Consider the following 22,668-nt stretch of genomic DNA (forward strand, 5'->3'; position numbering starts at 1 on the left):
TTTTGGCAAAAAAACGGGCTCGTTTTCATGAAAAATGGGCTGTTTTTTGCTTGTTTCACTCCCCCAGCCCCCAGGAGCACTTTGCAGGCCTCTCAAACTCTCTGCATGCCCAGTTATTCACAAAAATGAGATGTCCGGAGGGTTTGGGAGGTCTGCAGAGTGCAAAAAACTTTTCTTTTAATTTACCTCTTCAAAATCTTGGTGCATCTTATACTCCAGTGTGTCTTATACTCCGAAAAATACGTATGTATGTTTGAGTTACTTCAAAATTAATAATGGTGTGATAAAAATATAATGAATAAATAAAAATAAAGCCAAATAAACCACATTCTTAAATCATGAGAGAATGTAGCTATAAAGAATATTTTTTTTTGCTTTTTGTAATATTTAAAAAAAACAGAAAAAGAAAAAAAGAATGACTAAGTCTGAACTATTTTTAAAGCTAATCTGCATGAAACTATTCCATATGCTATGAATGGACATGACCACTAAACAGACACTGTGTTAGAAATGATGAATGCAGATTTTAAACATGAAAAATGGAACTTGGAAATAAATTTCCAACAATTATTTGGTAAAAGTTCCTTGTTCCAATAAATTAATAATTCTTCATGTTAATGAACATGAAATGTATTTTTCAAATATTTAACACAATTAAAAATAATGACTTAGGAACTACATCTGTTGGGATTTTTGCAGCTTTCTTTCCTGAAAAGCCAGTGTTCCTTTATATTCTTAAACAAGTAAAGGGAGTGAAATTGATTTTTGGAGGCCATAAAGCTCATAATGACAGAACTAAGATGTAATTTTATAAGAAAGCAAATGAAAATTGACAGTTCTGTAAAAGTTAAGCAAAGCTGGATAATAATTAAATAAATAAAATAATAATTTTTTAAAAAGACAGAAATTAAAATCAAGTACACTCCAGGAGTCAAAGTGAGGCATAGGATAAGATATACTATAGTACACGCTCTTTATTTTTGGGAACATAAAAAGAAGAATGGAAAGTGGTAGGAGGCAGTTCCTACCACTGCAAGAAAAGAAACTGAATATTGTGTAAAACACAAACTGGCACACTTGGAATTGTATTGCTATTCCTTGCATGTGTGCATGTGGGAAATGGGGGAAACTTATGATTTTATGAAGAAAATAGTTGATTTCACAACAAAAATAGTTTCCTCTCTCTTCAGAGACATCACTATTTAATTGGTGAGAATTAAAGGGTAGTAATTGTAGTAGGTTTGGTCAGGTTCAGCAGTGTAATCCTTCGAAATCTGCTACTGGTTTGGTGAGTCTATTACTGAGTGTGTGGTTTGCACGCGCATGCGCATCTCAGGTGTGCCCGTGCAGCACTAATAAAGCAACATTTTGAAGCCTTTTGAGTCTGCAAAGGTAAGTAGAACATCAAGGAGGGGGAAATCCGCTGTGCCACGTGATTTAGATTTGCTAGACAGCAAGAAATTCCAGGTAATATGAAGTGCACGTCACAGCTAGTCGTCGCCCAGCTGATCATCGGAAATACTGGTTCACCTGAATCGGTAGCATTTTTTACTACTGGTTTACTACTGGTTCCAGACTGGTGAACTGGTCCGAACCAGTAGCATTTCACTCCTGGTCAGATTTCTAGTTTTCTTTTTCAAGACTACAAAGAATCTAACTTTGTACCTCAAATGCTGCAAGCATTCTCTATCTGTATACAGGTAGTCCCTGCCTCATTTAATGACTGTTGTATCAGTGTTTAAAAAACATGGCCAATCCTTGCATTTATAACTGTCGCAGTGTCCCACCATCATGTGATTGCCATTTAGGCACTTCATAACTGAGGCACATTTACAATCATTGCAGTGTTCTGCAGTCACGTGATCACCATTTGTATTCTTTGTCACTGGCTGTGGCCACGCAGAGTTAATTGAGAAGGCAAAAATAAAACCATAAGTCATAATCATGTGATATTTTGCTTAGTGGCTGAGGCATTAGGCAACAGGGTCACAAGTCTCAATTGTGGTTGCTAAGCGAAGACTACCTGTATGCTAAATTTGATATAAATAATGAAATCACTTTCTTTTAGCCTCCCAACTTGAATCATTGTCCTTGTGCTGCTCTTTATCAAGAGCAATCTTATTGTATTTTTAATCCATCTCTGCAAATATCACCATACTGCTTTCCGCTCTTACAAGGTTCGTTGCATCTCAAAAGGCTGAATGTGAGGGAGGGGCCATTTGCATGACTGCTGTTCCAAATGACAAATGTTTATAAGCTTAAATTCAGGCCACATCTCCCAAGACCAGAGTACAGTGGCTAGTTCCACAGAGTTGTTGCCTCCCAGATTTCTACTTTGAGCAGTAAGAGCCAGAACTCTAAAAAACGTAATGTACAAACTTCTACTGTAATGTTTGCTTAAACTCAGGTTAAGAGTTGATTTGTTATGGATGAACTAGTTAAAGTACTCCAGAAGAAAAAAAAAAACTCGAGCACTCAGATGTAGGAGTTGTGAGGCAAGACAAGCCTTTGAAAAGCTCCCATCCCTTAGAGCTATTCTTCCCGTTCAAAAGAAGTAGCATATCATGTATACACCTGCTACACTTTGAGTCCTGATTTTGTATATATTAATACAGAATTTAAAAGTTCTGACTTGATGCAGAGTAAAAGATGTACAAGGTTGAGGAGGCAGAGGGTTTTTTGGGAGGTGGGGGAAGGAATTATTCTGGTCTGTGCTTTTCCTGGGGAGAGGACTATGACAAGAGGTGTTTGAGACTTTTCACCTTGGCTACAGCTATCTGGTGCTTCCACCCAAGGACTGGCAAAAAAATAATCTGGCATGACATTACCATTCTCTGTCGGCTTGGAGTGCTTCTTCCAGATACTGGACTGAGAGATCCTGATGTGTCCAGCTCATCAGCAGAAGACCACGAGGATAAGTCCTGAGTGGTTAGTTATTATCAATTACAATCATCATCATCAATAAATCATCATCACCATCCTTAACTCACACAACAAGTGAAGTTTTCTGGATGGTATGCAATTTAAAAACATAAAGCAGTAAAACTATTGTGCATGGAGAAAACAAAAAGTCTTCATCTGATACCCCAAAGGCAAATTGTTGGAAGAAGAACAGCCTCTGTCCCATCACTGCTATCTCCAAGTGCTTCTTATTCAGTAGGAACAGTAGTGGGTTCCTACCGGTTCAGCCCAGTTCAACTGAACCGATAGTGGTTTGGCGGCCTGGGTCATTGGAACCGGCAGCGACCCAGGCCTGCCACGCCCCAAACCAGTTCTCCAGGTGACACCGCCATCTTGTTTTTTGATTCTTCGCATGCGCAAAACAATTTTCATTGCACTGCACATGTGCAGCATGCACACAAGCAAACCGGCAGTAGTCCCTGCTGGAGCCCACCCCTGAGTAGGCACACTTGGAGAGCAGTTCAGATCAAAACCTTGCTATACAGAGAGGAACCTATGAAAGGAGACAGCAGGGCTCAAGGTATTTATTATTATTTTTAAAAGGGCTTCAGAATAATGGGAATGCATGCAAAGCACCTCTCTTCAATCAAAAACAATCAGGTTTTTGTTTTCTTTTTTTTTCAGGCTGGTTCTGAAGTTTTCCCTCACTCTCTTTCAATCCGTGTACATGCACATTCATTTAACTTTCTTTTGGGGAAAACAGCAAAGCAGCAGCACACCCAAATCAGAGGCACAAGACTATTTTTTTTTTTTTTTGCAGTGTGACCCTCTGTGGCAGTTCAAATTGCACACCTGGTAATGTGGTGGAGTAATCTCTACAGGGAAATAAGGTTAATAGCACTCGGCAAGCTAGATGACTCATAATTAGCATTTCTTATCTTCTCTGAAATAATTTCAGCTTACTGCCCTCCTTTAGTGGGTATCTAATGCTTACCCGTGGTGAATGAAAAGAATAATGGTGGAGGTCAAAACTATAGGTAGTCCTTAACTTACAACAGTTTGTTTATTGACTGTTTGAAGTTATAGTGGCACTGAAAAATGTGACTTATGACTGTTTTTCATAGTTACAACCTTTGCAGCATACCCATGGTCATGTGATTTACATTTGGATGCTTGACAACTGGTTCATATTTATGATGGTTGCAGTGTCCCAGGGTCACCTTTGGTGACCTTCTGACAAGCAAAGTCAATGTGGAAGCTGGATTAATTTAACAATCAGGTTACTAACATCAATTACAGGGATTCACTTAACAACTGTGACAAGAAAACTCATAAAATGGTTCAAAATTCACTGAACAAATGTCTCACTTAACAAGAGAAATGTTGGGCTCAATTATGGTTGTAAATCGAGGACTACCTGTATTTGAGGACATCTCTGCATTATACCACCTCCTTCACCATAACATGTTATGAAGAATATGCAACAAACGTGTAAGAAAATTGTTCACACAAAAAAGTCAGTAACAAAACATAACTGTATGTCATACAGAGCAAAATAAATACAATCTTTATTTAAAATGGGGAAAGGCAAGTCCATTAAAGCCAAATGCCTGCAAAATGGTGAATTAGATTTTTAGACACCAAAATATACTTACAGTTAAATAAGCCCGCTAAGAAAGAAAAGTGCCAAACACTCTTTCTTCACTGGTCAGGGAGGAGTATCTTATTGCTTGAAATTTAGGCAGAACTCAGACCCAGAAATTTTTTGTCTATGCAATCCAAATTCTTATAAACCAAGTTCTATTGAACCAAGGGTTACCACTAAAGCTAGCTTGGGAATATATTAATAAAAGTTTACTTCCTTGCAATCAAGCGGTGAATATTACAAAGAAAATTTGTCTTTACATGAGTAGTAAGAGTATGACAGCATTATGTCAACAGCATGATAAAACTGTTAAGTTTTACAGATTTGAATATGAGTAATACATGTCAAAAAAAGGTATAAAAAGTACAAAGAATATGCAGGCATTCTGGTAGCAAAAAGGCAAATTGGAAAGAAATTGGCTATTATAACTTGTCATGATCAAAAGATCATAAAAAAGACTTACCAACTGACTGCTTGAAATATCTAGAATCTTCTCTAGTTCTTTAATGTGACGTGTGACATCTTTCAGGAGCATTTTTAGTCTGTTTCCAATGACATGGACCTTTTCTTTGGCCTCGAGACAATCCGTGCCTTCAGCATTGACTAGCAGTTGGCAGGACATGTCTTGAAGAGAAGCCACTTTTAACTGAGATTCCAGAAGCTCACATCGTATTTGCTGTTGGAAAAAAGGTATTTTGGGCTTTAAAACAAAGTATAATAGGTCAAAATGAAATTCAGTTTACAAGAATAACAGTTTCTTCTGGTCTGATATGAAGGGATTATTAAAGCCCTGTGGGAAATAATTTAGCACAACTTTCTGGGAAGAAATAAATAATGAACCCTAACCAATAAATCCCCTGAACAAGATTTGATAGCAATAGCAATAGCATTTAGACTTATATACTGCTTCACAGTGCTTTACAGCCCTCTATAAGCGATTTACAGAGTGATCCTATTGCCCTCAACAATCTGGGACCTCATTTTATCCACCTCGGAAGGATGGACGGCTGAGTCAACCTTGAGCCTGATGGGATTTCAACTGCTGAACTGCAGCTAGCAGTCAGCTGAAGTAGCCTGCAGTATTGCACTCTAACCACTGTGCCACCTCAGCTCTCTTGATACTGTCACTTATTTCCCCATTAATGTTCTCCAGACATCCCTAGACATCTGGTTATTAAAATAAAATGATATTACCATGAGAAGCCTGTGATGATCCTGCATAGTATCAGAGTCATGATTTGGATTGATAGGGACTATTTCATTTTTTCTCCTGTCAATGTTCTCCAGCCATAATAATAAGCCATGGCTCATCTCATGGAAATCCTAAAAACAAAGGTTAAGAGTGTAATAAGGCTACCCAGATCTGTCGCCTAAGACAGCTGTTCCTGCAGTTTCTTGTTTACCTCACTGTTGCTGGCTGTGGGAGTTGAAGTCAGCAAATCTTAAAGTTGCCACATTTGGAGATGCCCGTTCTAAGGTATTGCTTAAAATTTTAACAACTAACACTGTTCTTGCATCTCCTTCCTCCCCTTAAAACTGCTTTTAACAAAACACTTTCTGATGTATGAAAACCGTAGGTCATTGTACTGACTGAGGTAACAGAATTCCTGAAGGCAAGGAGAAAACCAAGATTTGCAATATTGGTTTGCAATGCTAGAGTTTTATTACGCCAATTAATTAAGCCAAATTAATTAATTAAGCCAAATTAAGACAAGCCAAAAAATGTTCTAAACTAAATAAATCTTTTTTTTAATGAAAGAAAAATACATAAATCTACTGCATGTCATTTTCTTGATACTCCAGGGTATTTGGAGAACTAGAATATGAAGATAGCATGGGAATGGAACATAACTTATCTTAAATGGGTTTGAGATTTTATGCTAATTTGTTTTTGTTTTTTTACAGTCTGGAGTTAACCTTTTTTTTTAAATGCTGGACCCTATATAAGGCTTGAAACTATTCTAGTTTGCTAAGTGGCATTAGGAAACTGTAATTTAATTATAATTGAAATCTCACAAAAGCTACCTTTCAAGGTAAAAATAAAATATTTTTTAAAGAACATCTCCAAAATATTTTCAAAACAGACCTGATTATGTGCACCCCTATTGCACTACATCCAGGACACCAAGACATTTTGTAAAAGCCAGAACAGACCTGACATTGCATAAGAGCCCCCTGTAGGGAGCAGCGCCATTCTTCTAACACAGAGCAGACGTGGTCCCAGCGCATGTTCATCTGAGAGAGTTGTTCCTGCAGTTTCTTGTTTTCCTCACTGTCCGACTGCATGAATTCTGAACTGCACAGGTTGATGGACAAAATGATGGCTTTGCGACTATCGACAGCCTTCTGCAGCTCCTTGAAAATAGTAAGGTGGGTGGTAGAGGAAAAGAAGACAGGGAAAAAAAAACCCTGCTAGAACCTTTTCAGAAAACAAACTTTTCCATCTCAACATTTCATTCATTAAAGATAGTTAAATGTGTTTTTTTCTTGGTTATTATTACTGTGCTATATTTTTAAAATTATGTTTGACAGCTGGGTAGTAGTAGGTACTTCTAAAATCTCTTACTATTAAGAGCAGAATGCATAACAAACTAATACATTGTTTTAGGAAGTAAAACTTATAGGCATGGCAGTATGTGAAAAACACCTTGGCAAACATAAAGCTGAGCTTATAACTAGACTATTAAAGATTATGTATTGTTTCAGTAGCTTCAATGAAAATTTAGGAATGAATTTTGTAAACTAACCTGATAATTTTTCTTCATAAAATGAGCGGGTTTGAAATTCTAACACTAAAGCATTAAAAAAAAAACACCTTGGTATAAAAAGGTAAAATCTCCTCTCAGTCCATCTCAGCTTCTGCTGACTTCAGGGAAACATCCATGAAAGGAAATTAAATTTATTCTATCTGAATAAATAAACAAGCAAGATAATGTTAAAACAAATTCCAAGTGAAAACATACTTTTAGTTTTTTAATCCGGAACTCAATGGTCTGTATGTCTGTGCTGAGATCAAGGCAATGCCATTGGTCCAATTCTTCTTCAGTTTCTCCCAGCCAAACCCAGATGTTGTTTAGGTCAGAACTGAACTGCTGCCATTGTTGAAGATTCTGCTTCATTCTCAGTTCTTTACTTAAGGCTTGGGCCTGAATTAACTCCCATCGATCAATCACACCTGAGAAAAGAAGACCTTGCTTTATAAAAGTCTGTTCTTAACCCTCTGTCCAACTAAACTTCTCAATGTTTCATCACACTAAGAATGATGAAGGCACCAGAATGAGTTCCCATCCCCACCTACTCTGCCTTCTGGCTTCAGTTAACCACGGGACTTTGCAGCTGACATTCAGCCTCATAATAAGAGTAGAAGCAGATGGTTATCATAATAGCCCCATCCACCCTGTACCAGATATCGGCTGGAATGGTTATGTAGATTCCAGAATTTTGATCCAAATTTAAGCTCAGAGAGAATAGAGTTAGGAATAGTACCCATTTAAAAGTTACTCTCCATCATATTTATTTATTTAACCCTAAGAAGATGGAAAATTATCTGAAGGCATGCCTCCTTATCCCTTATATTTAGCTCTCCAAACCCTCATATTGGGTAATTGTTTCCAAGGCAAAATCTACTAAGTCACTAACTTACACTATTAATAAAGGAAGGTTTATCATTAAAAAAAGAACTGTATGCCATTCTATTATTATTATAAGGAGTTTAGAAGTATTTTAGAATGTTCAGTCTGACCAGATTATATTAATTTCTATTAAAATGAGTTTTTATATTTGTATTTACAATTAAAATACTACATTGCCACAATAATTAGTCCAGGCCTGTTTTTTTTTCCCAAATTAATTTTCAATGAGTTCACCTGTATTAATAGTTCCAGCTTAATCCAGAACTGAGCAAGATTCTAGAACAGCAATATTATAAAACCCCAACAGACTCTTAGAAAATGAAAAAAGAAATAACCAGAAACTAATTTACGAACAAAATTAATAGGTGTTGAATAGAAAACATTTGTACATACAAGAGGATCAAGGCTTAAGTTCTGAATCTGCTAGAGTTGTTTTGTTTCCTCTTGTCTCCAGGATGCTACTGATTTTATTAAAAGAAAACATAACATCCCAGATCTAGATATATTCTCACATTATTTCAGAAACTAATTAAATTTTCACAATTGTTATCCTGATAAAAAGAGTTAAGTTCCAAGCGTATTGATGTTGCCTTAGTGCTAGTGCCTTCTTGTGCCTCAAAGTGATTAGAAACATTAATTGTGTGATTCCCAGCTGATCTGAAGGCATGTCCCATCAAATAGGACCACATATCTAATCTTACCATAGGTACTGGTAGAATACAACAGGGCTAGAAAAGAGAACATTCAGATGTATGGTTAAAACATTACTGCTTGTTTTCATACATTTATGTGGGAAAATTTGATTATTACTTACCAGATGTTTGTGGCTCTGCATTGTTCAGGTTAATAAATCCAGACAGCTTTTCCTCTTCTTCTTTCAGTTTATGTTCAAGCCGCCTTACTGAATCTATACTCCTGCTGCACTCACCCAGGAGCTTCATCTGTTTTTTAAAAGAATCCCCAGATAACTTTTCATTAGCCATGTTTCCACAATTTAGCTTGAAATAGCTAAGACTTCGAGAGGCAAACTACCATTTTAGTTGTATAGAAATTTGGGGCTTAGTCACAATTTTGACAATTATTTAATATGTTTACTAGCTTATTTGGATCCCTGCATTTATATTATATGACAAACATTAATTAAAAGGAGCATACAATGCATTGAAAACACACAACAATAACAATGAAAAAATACAGTGTTCTTTGCCCATTGTTTTACAAACTGTTTAACTACAGTAGATGAAACTCGGAAGATTCATTATAAGAATGTGTGGATGTATGGCTGGGTCGAGGATGAGAAAAAAAGGGTAAGATATAAATAGCATTTATTTATTGTATGTATGTTAAAAACCCATAATTTCAGATAGCATTTTGAACCATCCATCCATCCATCCATCCATCCAATCCTGGTCCATTTTGCATGTTTCAAGATGGGCTTGTGATCAGTGATTGCTTATGCCACAATTAATTTCTTAGGACTGCAGGACTTCACATTCTTTTCTTGGAGGTTACCATTTCTGTACATCAAGAAGTTTAATTTTACATCCAGCCACTAGGTGGTAATGCTCACAGTACTTACATATCCTTTGTAGCTAGAATCTAGCTCAGGCCCTGTAGGGGTTTTACTGCGGATTATATTCTCCGTTTGCTGTATTTGGAAACGACTAGTGTCCAAAGCTTTGTCAAGCTGCTGAATATGTGTTTCCAAGGAACCTGGTTCTCCTGCAGTAATTATACAAATGAGATGTTATCAACTTGAGCAGCTAAAATATCTCAGATTAATAACATGGAGAGTGGGGTTAATTAGGTTAGGAAGCATGAGAAAGGTTGACTGAATAGCATGCCTGACAAATTAAATCTATAAGTAATTTGCAAATGGGTCAGTAATTGAGGACAAGTTATTTTTTAAGGAGAAAATATACAGTGTTTAGCAAAGCAATCCATTTTTAGAAATAGCTCTGAATTGAAGGCAAAATATTCTGCTTGTATTATTGCATCTTCAGACATTTTTAAAGTATTTGTGGCATTCTCACTAGGTAAATAGGGAGAGTGTTTGACAGAAGAGAAAACTACATTCTGTTTTCCTCTCAAATAATTTCATATCTTCTATAATTTGCTTCAGGCTGCAGTAGTATATCCCAGATGAATACAAATGTCTACTTTTGGATAAATTACCAAAAAAACAAAACAAACCTCAATAACCCAGAAATTTGAATGATCCATTAATTTTCTTTCAAATTCAGAGATAGAATGCTTCCTTAAGTCTCTTTCTAGTTTTTTTAGCATGCAAAAACAAAACAAAACAGAATGTCCCAAATCCTGAATATTTGCATTTTATATGTCTATATTTTCCATTTTTTAAAGTAGAAAAATAAACTGAAAAACAGCAAAATAACTCTAGGATACATATTTGCTTTTTTTAAAAAGACACATCACCTTCCTTTATTATAGCCATAATATTTGGAAATATTTGGAGAATATTAGCATTCATAGTTCATGCTTTAAAAAAAAAAACCTCTTCCAGAATAAAATCCAGTTATATCCACTTCTTAGCACAGTAGCAAATATTGGCAGCACTAAATCCCTCTCTTTGAGTGCAAGTTACAAATAGAAATAGTAAAATTGAGGAACCACAAAAAAAATGTGGTGCCTATTTGGGATGTAAATGAGGTAGGAGACCTTGTGAGGGCAGACATCAGCTTATGCAACCTGTGATGCCATCCAATATTTTCAAACTGTACAAGATGATCTGATAATGCAGAGAGGGGAAGCCAGCCTGACATTCAACTAACAACTACAATTGAACCCCAAATTTCCGTTGCTAAACAAGGCAGTTGTTAAGCTTTGCGTTTTGCTCCATTTTACAATTATTTTCTTTGCCACAGATTTTTAAGCAAATCACTGCAATTGTTAAATCAATTGCAGCTAAATCAATATGTGAATCCAGCTTTCCCAAGACTTTATTTGTTGGAAATCAGTTGGGATGGTTATAAATGGGGCTCACACGACCCTACAGTACAAATATGCATAAATATATATATCGATTGGCAAGTTCCCGGATTTTGATCATCTTACCATGGAGATGCTGCAATGGTCTTAGGTGTGAAAAATGAAATAAGAAAAATGATCATGTCATGTTTTTCAGTAACTTCTTATAACTTGGAACAATCACCAAACAAATGATTGCAAATCAAGGACTACCTGTGTATTATTTCAGTTCCACCCATATAACCCTTATTGACCCTGCAAAACCTTCCTTATAGTACAGCACAATACAGTTGGTGATATTAGTTATTTTTTATCTGAATCGAATACGATACATTTGATGCATTTTTCCTCAGCTCACATACTGTGAGACGAGGATGTTAGCATTACCATATTACTCTGTGTTATACTTTAAAAAAAAGAGAGACCTTAAATTGTGTGAGTTTGCCAAATATCCAACTGGAAGCAACAGTATTTTACAAGGTGCTTTTTATGTGAGGAAATAGTTTTCAATTTGCTAGTGCGTCTGAGTGAATTAGAGTGATTGGTTAAATAATGAATAAAGCAGCAGATGTGTTAAGAAAGCTCTACTAGAGATATTTTAGGATTATAGCAAATTTAGGCTTTTTAATGCCTACCACAGACATTTTTGAGAGCATTTTCAGTGTGTTTTATATAGGCTTCGGGGCTCTCAGGAATTACTATATCTGCAAAGATAAAATACAGCCATTGATCCTTAGCAATAATTATTGAAGGGAATCTGTGAATTTTAACAGAAGATAATAATTTACCAAGTTTATTCTTCATTTTGCTTAGAGAAAGAGAACTGAAATTAATAATAGCGTCTGGTCTATATTCAATACTATATTGCAATCAGGGGTGGGCTTCAAAAATTTCAGCAACGGGTTCTCTGTCTGGTTGCTGGGTGGGCGTGGCCATGGTGAGTGTGGCCTAGTCAGGCTCCTGCACCATGGCAGGGGGGCGGAGTTTCATCTTCCCCAGGCTCTGGAGGCTTTCCTCGAGCCTCTGGAAGGTGAAAAATGCCTCCCCAAGGCTCCGGAGGCCTTCCAGAACTTCCAGGAGGCCCATTTTCCCTGCTCCTCGAGCCTCCTTGTGGGCCCTGCACTTAGCTTGAATCCCAAATGGGCCACGTGGAGACTCCTGGGAGAGGCAGGGCAGGGTGGGTGTGGCCAGCCAGGGGTGGGATTTGGAGGTTCTCCAAACTGGCCATAATGTTAATTATGGGTTCTCCTGAACTCAGGCGAATCCATAACAGCCCACCCCTGATTGCGATAACATAAATCAATAAAACAGACTTTCTGTTTCATCCATTGATCCCAGAGCTCTTTTCTAGTCTATTTTAGATATTTAGTGAACTCCAGCACACATCTGACAAAAACATGGATGGTACAAAGAGGCATTGCAAAGGGGAACTCCTTGATGCAAATAAAACCTTTATTACATTAAAGTGGAAGTACTTCAAGTAAAGAGAGATCTTAAATCCAATGTCATCACAAGTTAGAACCTATTCTATAATTTCATACCTGGAGGTAATATAGTGCAAGAAAATACCATGACCAGATGCAAATTGCCACACATGCACTGTAGTGATATGTGATAAATACCTAGAGAGACTGGATGAAGAAATGCTGCCTAGGGAATGATCAGATAATAGAATGCATAGTCTGCAGCAGCATAATGTGTGAAGAAAGAGGTTCAGAAAGGATCCTCCCTAGTTTCTCAGTCTTTCAAGGAGAAAGGATTGTATATTCAGACTTGCAAGACTTTGTTAATGTAGCCTTACAGTAAAGTAGAATTAGCTCATCTGGTCATATTTCTTGCGTGGTCTACCTGAGAAAGATAACATGTATATTCCATGATGCTTACCTCATTCAAATTCAATGATTTTTCTAAGAACTTCTTACTTGTAACTTTTTCCATTGGTCAGCTATGCTGTTATACCCGTGGGCATTGTCGCATATGCATGCCATTCTTGAAACATAATGCTGAGATAGACACTGACCAGAGTTCCATCCCTATTTTGTATGTACCCATGGTAGCCTTCCAGAAGTCCTTATTCCAGAATAATGTTATTAATGATTGTTTTAAGGTGGTTTTTATTTTATGATGCCCAGAGTCACATTTGTGAGATGAATGGCTATACAAATCTGATGAACGAATGAATAAAAGAATGAATGAATATATGTAAAAAAGTAGGTAAGCTTATAGAGCATAGTGGTTAGAGTTCTAACTTTGTCAAGGGACACTGTGGTTTGAATCCTGGCTGCTACTTACAGTACCTTACTACTAGGGGACCTTGAGCAAATACTCCTAACCGTTGACCTGCCTACCTCAAATATGAGAGTAACATGAACTGGAAGGGTTACAGTGCTTGGATAGCACCCAGATTAGGTCTGCCATCAGATGTTGGGGAACCAGAACAATAACTAATAAATAGGCTACTGGAACAAACCATACATGGACAAAGCAAGAAAACCTGTAATTGATGGAATGCTATTACAACAGTAGACCTAATAAGAGGCGATACGTAAGAGCTACAGGTGGACAGAAAACCTGCATCCAACTGAGAACACTTCAACAGTGAAGAGGAAGCTGCTCACACAACCTGAGATAGACCAATTATGAATTATATCCTAAACGCAAGAAGAAAACCTGGAAGAACAACTGGATGGGGATCTGAAGCTGGAATGTCACTGCCACTCCCTCCATTACAGAACATAGCTGTTGATATTGAGGCATAAGGTCATGGATAAAACCAATGAACTGGTGGGATCTTTGGTGCTTTCTAAGCTTGGTTGCTTTCTTGTAGACATTTCATTACCAACATCTGTAAGAAAATATTCAAACTCAGAGAGCACAAAAGACCCCAGAGTTCACCCCTAAACTACAAATATTATCTTCTGTCAGCAAGGAAATGGTACATGCTATACCGCCATAATTCTGGAGGTGCTTGGCTACATAGTAAAGAATAGTACTACATACCCCCCTCTCTACAATAAGTTAAAGGCTAAGATCAAAGCAATACAGAGAGAGGTTACTCAACTGATAGAATGATAGAAGAGTGTGACAATTAAGACTCTGCTCCTGAAAAAATACAAGATTCCATGATTCCATCTGAAGACTTAGAGACTGCTAAACAAAGGTTCATAGCACTGGCCACCAGGTTAAGGAGATGCACTAGAGAAGCAGAGGCCAAAATTAATGCCCATTTCTCCAAAGAACCATCCAAATACTCAGTGCAACAGCCCAGTAGCAGCACAGCCAACAACAGCAGAAACTGAATAGTTCACGCAATCTCTCAGAACAGGAACCAGTCACCATCAAAGAAGCAGACATCCAACAGTAGGTCAAGAACATGAACAGCTGGACAGCTCCTAGCCTGGACATGATCACATCTACTGGTTAAAGAAATTAAAAGCAATACCTAGCACTGTGCCAAGGAAAACATAAAACAAAAATCACTGTTATTGAATTTAAGGAGAAACTGAGGGGATAGTGGAAAGCAATTATAGTGTTCATGCCAAACGTTTTTTCAGCATCTGAGTATTCCAAGGCAAGCATCATAAATACACAGAAATTCCTTTGTGTTATTCAAAGAATACCACAAAGAATTAAATGTAAACTGAGTTTCAGATCACATTTCTATGTGTATTTGAAAGAAAATCTTATAGTTTTCATGGTATTTATTTTTAGAAAACTGGAGATAAGATCCAATATTTTTTCTTCTACTTTTCATTTTTCATAGGATGAAATTTTCATAGGAATAGAAAATTACATGAAAACATGCTGAGTTACCTACATTGTGTTTTTATTCTTTAAAACCAATAAGTAAGTCTAACTTGCTCTCATTTGATTTGATCAGAGTGCACTGATGATTACCTGAGTTAAGCACAGCATGTTAAACCAGTCATATAAATACCATTGCTTTATGCATAGGTCTGCGTGGGTTTGCTGCATTAGGAGACAACACAATTCCCTTTACTAATTCCCCAATGCATACAATAAAAATAATAACTAACTACAGATCTAATTATTTTCTCTAAGTAAAATGTTTTCTTGAAATATATCTTCTCCCCTTTTCCCTACAATTGTAAAGACTGTGAAATGTGCAATGTCACCTAATAAACCAATTTTTGATTAAGCACATTCTGGTTTAAGGATCACTACAGTTAAGAACAGAGCCTACAATAGCAGAATTTAATTGCAAAATGATTAAAGTTAAAGATGCAATGGTTCAAGTTCATTGCACAGTATATCAGTTTACATACACATTTGGCTTAAGGACAGACCTTGGGAACGGAACTTGTTCTTAATCTGGGGACTGCTTGTATCTCACTGATTCCTTCTGTGTGCCAGTTGGAGAACATTAGTAAAGATTTTCAGAGTAATGAAGGCCGGTTGAAGGGAGATGATCTTATTTAAGAAGATCAAACATCTGTTGATAGATTTTACCTGCTAGGCTTGTAGCTCCTTGAAGATAAAAATCTTTGTCGTCCCTCCCCTCTTCGTCAGAGTGAAGGGCTCTTGAGACTGCGGTCTCCAGGTCACGACTCAGGTCATAGTCATGATCCCATTCCAAGGGGATGGAATCTATGCTAGCTGGCGTATCCCGCCCTGACCTTTCACTTCGGATTGGCTGGGGAAGAGACAGCGAGAGAATGGAGGAAGGATGTGGGGAAAGGACACTGTCTGCGGCTTTGTCATGCCAGTGCAGGTCGGAAAGATCTGCTGATTCATCCAGATCCACTTCACGATCAGATAACTCATGCTCATCATCTGTGAGCTAGAAGGAGACATTAAAACACTAATGAATGCTTTTCATAAGGAGCCCTTCTACTGTTTGCTAGGTCAAGAGGACAAAAATCTCGCTGTGTGACATCCACCCTTTCAATATTAAAATAAATAAACAAACTGAAAGACGTAAGCACCAGCTCTTTTTTCTTTCACATTTTCCATTTCATTATTACCCATTATTACTTTAGGCTGTTTTCTAGATCTCTTAATTTTGCAGGACCACTTAGAAGACTGGGTGGAAAAAAAGACAATGTAAAAATGTTTACTTCCTCACAAAAACATGGGGAATGTTTAGGATAAATGAGTAGCTCAGATCTTACATACACTGTACATGAAACTTAAATGAGGCATCATTTAGCTGAGAGACAAGTGACTTTTTTTTTGCAGTGTTACTTTTAAGTAGTGGATGGGGGCCTTGAAAGATTGATATGAAGGTATAAGAGGCATGGTGTATCTATTTTGTGTTCTTCCTCCCTCCCTCCAAAAAGTTCTATCAAAAATATACAGTAGCTCCATTGCCAGACTTCAGCAGTGAGATGGAGATGCTCAAAGGCAAGTTTGCAAAACATGTACGTATGGCTGCATGCTACTTGCCAAGTAGCTTTGTAAGGCCAACCCATTTTTTTAAAAAATTCACCCCTTCCTGGAAGTGCTTCCAAAGCCTTCAGGCCTCACTGAGATCTCCATTTCAGTGCTGCTGCTGCTTCATAGCTACTGAACACCTGAACCATGCAACATATATTCCTTTGTGGCCCATGATTATGTTTCATTTATCAGTTTGGATTTTTTCCCTCTACAATTTGTGCCCTAATGAATGCACAAAACAATGTGGTTTTTTTGGGGGGGAGGGGCTGCATTTAGAACATGAGTTATCCAAAACAGCTATAATGCTGTAGGTGCTTGAAGAAGAGAACACTGAGTCAATGATGAAGTCTATAATTAACAAAATGTGCAAAGATCGATATAGCAAATGTAACACTTACTGGAAGACGAATTAATTTTTTGTGGTATCTTTCTACTCGGCCAAAGACCTCGTGGCAATAACGTCTTAGCTCGTCCAACTCTTCCTCAATGACAGCTGCATCTAAAGGCTCACTCTTTTCTAACAGTTGCTCACCCTGGCCAATGATTTGCTCAATTTTGTTGTTGTTCAGGGAGATCTCCTGCTGAAAAGCCTGAAACACAATGTGTAATTTATTATACAGGATACAAGAAAAGTCAGGAGCCAGAGGCAAATCACTATAGTGTATGTCTATGGAGATTCTCAGTCATCCAGGACATGGCTGTCCCAAAGGTGCCTTTTCTTTTTCAAGAGGGAAGTTGATTTTCTAGTTTACCAGAAAGTCCAGTTGCCTCTTGGAATAAAAGCACCTTTGGGACACTATATTGAATATTTTATTAATTATCCCCCCCCCCCAAAATATCTTATGTCACATAAGTGAAGAACTGTTTAGATGAAAATGTCAACCTATGCATTAGTGTAATTTACATAATAAATTCTGTATGGAGTCTTCTTTTTTCAATGGTGCATGCTGTATATTTCTGGTATATATAACTAATAAATTGGTTTATTTTATCTCTAGCAAAGATTCCTACAGCCATTCCTCACTGAGTGGCTACATCATTTAGCAATAGTTTGTAAATATGACAGTATTTTTTTTTAAAAAAAAATTACAATCACTGTGTACACTTAACAAGCAACTGTCATGCTCCTGACCACAACACAGGCTCAAGTGACTTGCATAGATGTATGAGAGAACTTTATCTAAAAGTGACAGCAGCAACCAACAGCCATCGCAGTGGCTCTCTCTTTCTCTTAGCCACGTATTCACTTATAGATCCCAATTTAAAGAACAGATTGCGGTTGCTAAAAAAGGGCAGGGTGCTTTATAGATACTATACAGAATAAAAACAAAGCTGGACAGGACATTGATTATTGTTATGATAAACTGAAATTTTGCTCAATGCCTGATGCTATATTGACATAACTATAAACATCCCATAAAACTATCAGCATGAAAAGAATAAAAGCATTTTGTAAAGCGTACTTCAATAGGACAGGAAGCAGGGCAAAGAATGTAATTTCATATCAGGTGGCAATATTGTACCTGATTTTAGCCATTTACTAATCTTTCTCTCATCATTAAGGAATCTCTCACCTAAAACTTGAAATCAAAATTTCCTTGTGTCCCAGAGAGTCTATCTTCTAATGACAATGTTACTCGCATGAAACTTGGACAACAAGTAATGATAGGAATTGTACTAAATATATACTGTATATACAGCAGAGGTGGTATTCAGCAGGTTCTGACCAGTTCTGGAGAACCGGTAGTGGAAATTTTGAGTAGCTTGGAGAACCAGTAAACACCACCTCTGACTGGCCCCGCCCCTATCTATTCTCCCCCACCCCCGAATCCCAGCTGATGGGGAAGAAATGGGGATTTTGCAGTAACTTTTCCCTGGAATGAGGAGGGAATGCAGATTTTACACTATCCTTCCCCTGCCATGCCCACTGAGCCATGCCCATAAAACTGGCAGTAAATTTTTTTGAATTCTACTACTGATATACAGAGAGTTTACCTTGTTTATTTTAAATTGTACAACTAATAGAAAAGATTAAAATGTGTTTTAGGAATGTGTTTTATTCCTAAACAATCAACTATTTTGAGGTAGAAGACTTGAGGGGCAAACTAGTGCTTTACTTTATGACTAACATATAGTATAAAATAGGAGGATAAGTTGCAGTGGGAAAGCAATGGGTGAGGAGACGATTTTCATATTAAGTACAGCTTGTTATTTATTTATCAAATTTATATAACTACCATCTCAAAATGACTCTAGGTGGCGCTATTGTAGTATTCATTCAATAACATTACTGTATGAAACCTGGCTCATGAGTGTGTGATGAATTTTAAAACTTACTATTTTTCCTTCATACATATCATGATGCATAAAAATTTATCTAATGATAAAATCTGCTCTGCTTTTTATTCTTGTGATCCTCTACATTTGCATTTCTGTACCTTGAGTTGCTTTATCTTCGCTTGAACATCACACTCTGAGAAGTGTTCAATGTTGGTGAGCTGCAAGTCCATCTCTGTAAGCCAGACCAAAATGCTGTCACGTGCCGTCTCAAATTCTTCACGTTGGCCAATGAAATGCTGTAAAAAAGGAAAGGCTTCAGCTGATTCAACTTTTTCACATTAGTACATGACCTTTACATATTTAAAGCAAAATTCAAAGATATCAATTAAAACTGCTGGTCTTAAAATTGCCCCTTCAACTGCAGAAACATTACAATAAAAATTAATGAAAATGGAGGAATACTTTAAGTCTGCGGAGGATGGAGATCACTCGTTTTTGCAAGTTATCCCATCTCTGGTTTCCTTCGTGGACCATCGATTTGAGGCTGCCAGCAGAATCGGTGCGATTTTCCCTGGCCAAGCGGCGGTACTGTTTGTTGATCAGTTCTAGCTGAGTCAAACTTTCTTGTACTTGACGCTGAAAAGCCTACCAAAAAGAACACCAGCAAAATAACCCATTAAACTCCGGGCCTTATAATCACTACTTTCAATTGGATTTTCTTTTTTTTTTTGCTTGTACCTGGTAACTTTTCTATTCAAAGAGAGATCATTATCCAAACTTTTACATCCTGTTTAAATCCCCTGTTACACCGGACAAAAAGATGTGAGTTTTACTTACATAAAAGTAGTGCTAAAGATTGCTACCTGAAGTATATTTTTCCCTATGCCAAAGTATATACAGTAGGCAGCAATTTTTGTTATGCAGTACATGAAATCACTGTGCTATACCAACTATTATCAAACAGAACTTTTTAAAAATTCAGGTGCATATTGATACTTAAAGTGAAGTAGTACATTTTTATAAAACATGGTATTTTGGAAGTAGGAACCATTTGGCAATGGGATCCCAACAAATAACTTTATACAAACATGTTTAACTGTTTCTTTATAGTCCTTTACTTTGTGACAAAGTGCTAATACAATTAAAATAATGGAATGGATTTCTTACAGCCTCAGAATAAAGATAGACATAGTTTGTTAAGTCAATAAGTTTGAATGCATGGTAATGTTATTCTATCACATAAAATTAGTCTGCATAAGTAGACCACAATAAAGAGAGAAAACAGAACGTGCACTCAGGATCTACCAAGGAGAGATCAGGGGATTAAATGCTATTCTTGAATCACCAGCTGTAACAGAACAAAATGATCTATAGGCACATTCATGGCCATCAACATTAACTTTGAGTTATTTCTGCTCCTTTTTATTAGCAATCAACATGATTAAAATGAAAATAGGCATTTGTGCAGCAGGTTGCAGCCAAGGCCAAAAGGGAGCTATGTAATCTGAAGCAGCAAATATCTTCCAAGGTTGCATCTCATAAATGATCAAGCAACTCAATTTAAATGTCAGTGCAGAAAGGATATAGGAGGGCAGATTAAGTAAAAAGAGACAGGCTACAGTGGAAATTATATGAAGAAGTCAGTTGGACAACAGCAAAAAAATGTTAATAAAACAAATCCAGAAAAACAAATCCACCTGTTTGAATCAGTAAGAAAGACTACAGATTTTAAACAAGGAGGCTTATGTTGAGTCAACCATATGTGTAATTTCATCTGTTGCTAACATTTGTCCAGAGGAATGGCAGCTGTAAGATTTTCTACTGTCTTACAATAATACACTTCTATGTATTCTAGCTTGCTCAATGTATACTTTAGCTGAGACTTTTCAAAAAAGCAAACTCTTTCAAATGTCTATTGCATTTTACTATTCAGATAAAAACTAACTGTATTTATTTTGGAGAAATGCAAGGCTTAAATATGACAATTCTTTTGCCTTTGTAAACAACTCTATCGTCTATAAAAAGTACAGAAGATAAAATTTCTGGAATGCAGCTTTTCTTGTATTAGGCACATCAAAATATTTCTCTTTATAAACTTTTAAATGAGTTTTGATTTATTTCCACTCACTCTATAATGTCTACGGTAGCATGTAAAAATAGTAAACAAGTTAAAAGCCAAGTAAAAATATGTTTGAACATCTTTTTCAAGATGCCTGCATCAATCACACACTTAGGGGAGCCTAAGTGGATAGCTGAAATGCATTTTATTTGGATAAAAGAAAATGAAATGAAATACACAGAAAAAGCTCAGAGGAACAATTATTTAACTCCTACTAAAATATATTTTGTTGAGTTTTATGCAGTAGAGTAAATTGCATGATTCCTCAGTAAGTAAAAGGGAAATGGAATGGAAAGTAAGGCATGTTTTTGTCCAAGAAATTGATTGACTCATTCATATAAAAGAACCTTTGAGTATTAGCAAGAGTAAGTCTGACTTAAACATGATGGCAATGGTTTGAAATTATTAAAATGGTAAGAAAGAGAAAGGATGAGAGTTTCAAAATTAAAAAAAATCAATAAAATATAAAAAGGGTATTTTTGTATTGTGTAAGGATGAGTTCAAGCCTAGGCCATTAGCTTTACTCTGAAACAAAAATCAGGATGTATTCATCTGTACAAATTTTATAATTTGGATAGTAATATCATGTCTTTTATCTCATTTTCCTATATTTTCTCTTTCTGGTGGTCATAATTATATTTTCCATTACATCCATAAACTTTGGAGGATGCAGTTGCCACTTCCTTTGTTCTCCTCTGACTCAACTGAAAGAAAGGAAGAGATGGGAAAAGCTTCCATTTACAAGTGGCATTATGTTTCTTCCTGGGCAGAATGAGCTAGAAAGGGAAACTGAAGCAAATCAAACCAAACAATAGCCCAACAATAAGAAACCACAGGTACCTTCTCCTTGCTAGATAAGAACAATATGCTGTTCCATTGGGATAACATCATTACCTGGTGAAAGTCAATTGTACCATTTGTAGACAGGAGGCATTGGGCATAAGCCAGCTAAATTATTACAGACTATGGATTTACAATGACCAATGCATATCGATCAAGTGTGCTGATTCATTTTAATTATAGTTTAGGGCAGGACAAACAATTTGTGATCTATTTTTGCAGTTTCAAAGTCCTTTGTTCCAAGTCCTAAGGTAGAATTTGGTCTTTCACTAACGTACAATGAGTAGAATTATACTAATAAGGTTGAATAAATTTGCTTCTGTGACAGCATCAGAACAGATTATATTTCAAACAGATAAAAATCACCTCAAATTTCTTCAGTTCTTCTTTAGCAACTGTATATAATACACAAGAAGAACTAGGGAAAGCAGCCGTCCTTTCAGAAATTTTCAACCAATCTTCAAAGCGAGAATAATCATCCAAAAACTTCTGCCATAGTCTCCAAGTCTCTTCAATTCTGAAACAAAGATAAAAATAGGAGAGGCTGAATTTCACCTTAAAATTATATGATATCTAATTATTAAAATTACTGTAATAAAGAAATCATGTAACCTATTTGAACATGCCCAAGAAGACAAATTGTGTATTGAACAATACTGGCTTTTATTGAAGCTTGACGGTAGTTTTAACAAGAATTATTTTTAACAAGAAACATAATTTATTGGCTGAATCCAGTTTGATCTGGATTTATTTATTTATTTAGCGTATTGCATGCCATACATGGACTAGCAATATAAATTAACATTTCAACTAGATTAGTGGAACCCAATAAAATATAAATGTCAAAAAGATTTATGTTCAAATAT

The 22,668-nt window shown here is 36.5% G+C and overlaps 1 protein-coding gene across 1 annotated transcript in view; it reads right to left on the minus strand.

The window, feature by feature from the left end:
• SYNE1 (spectrin repeat containing nuclear envelope protein 1) overlaps positions 1-22,668 on the minus strand; it is a 300,005-nt gene that overhangs the window by 9,807 nt on the left and 267,530 nt on the right. The window contains 12 exon segments of the mRNA XM_032216017.1: positions 2,829-2,921; positions 5,010-5,222; positions 5,741-5,869; positions 6,701-6,901; positions 7,510-7,721; positions 8,993-9,119; positions 9,758-9,900; positions 15,637-15,967; positions 16,962-17,153; positions 19,002-19,139; positions 19,306-19,488; positions 22,169-22,319. Of these exon segments, the coding sequence (XP_032071908.1) occupies positions 2,829-2,921; positions 5,010-5,222; positions 5,741-5,869; positions 6,701-6,901; positions 7,510-7,721; positions 8,993-9,119; positions 9,758-9,900; positions 15,637-15,967; positions 16,962-17,153; positions 19,002-19,139; positions 19,306-19,488; positions 22,169-22,319 (2,113 nt within the window).

The sequence above is a fragment of the Thamnophis elegans genome, chromosome 4, assembly GCF_009769535.1.
Source record: "Thamnophis elegans isolate rThaEle1 chromosome 4, rThaEle1.pri, whole genome shotgun sequence".
NCBI classification, from domain to species: domain Eukaryota; kingdom Metazoa; phylum Chordata; class Lepidosauria; order Squamata; family Colubridae; genus Thamnophis; species Thamnophis elegans.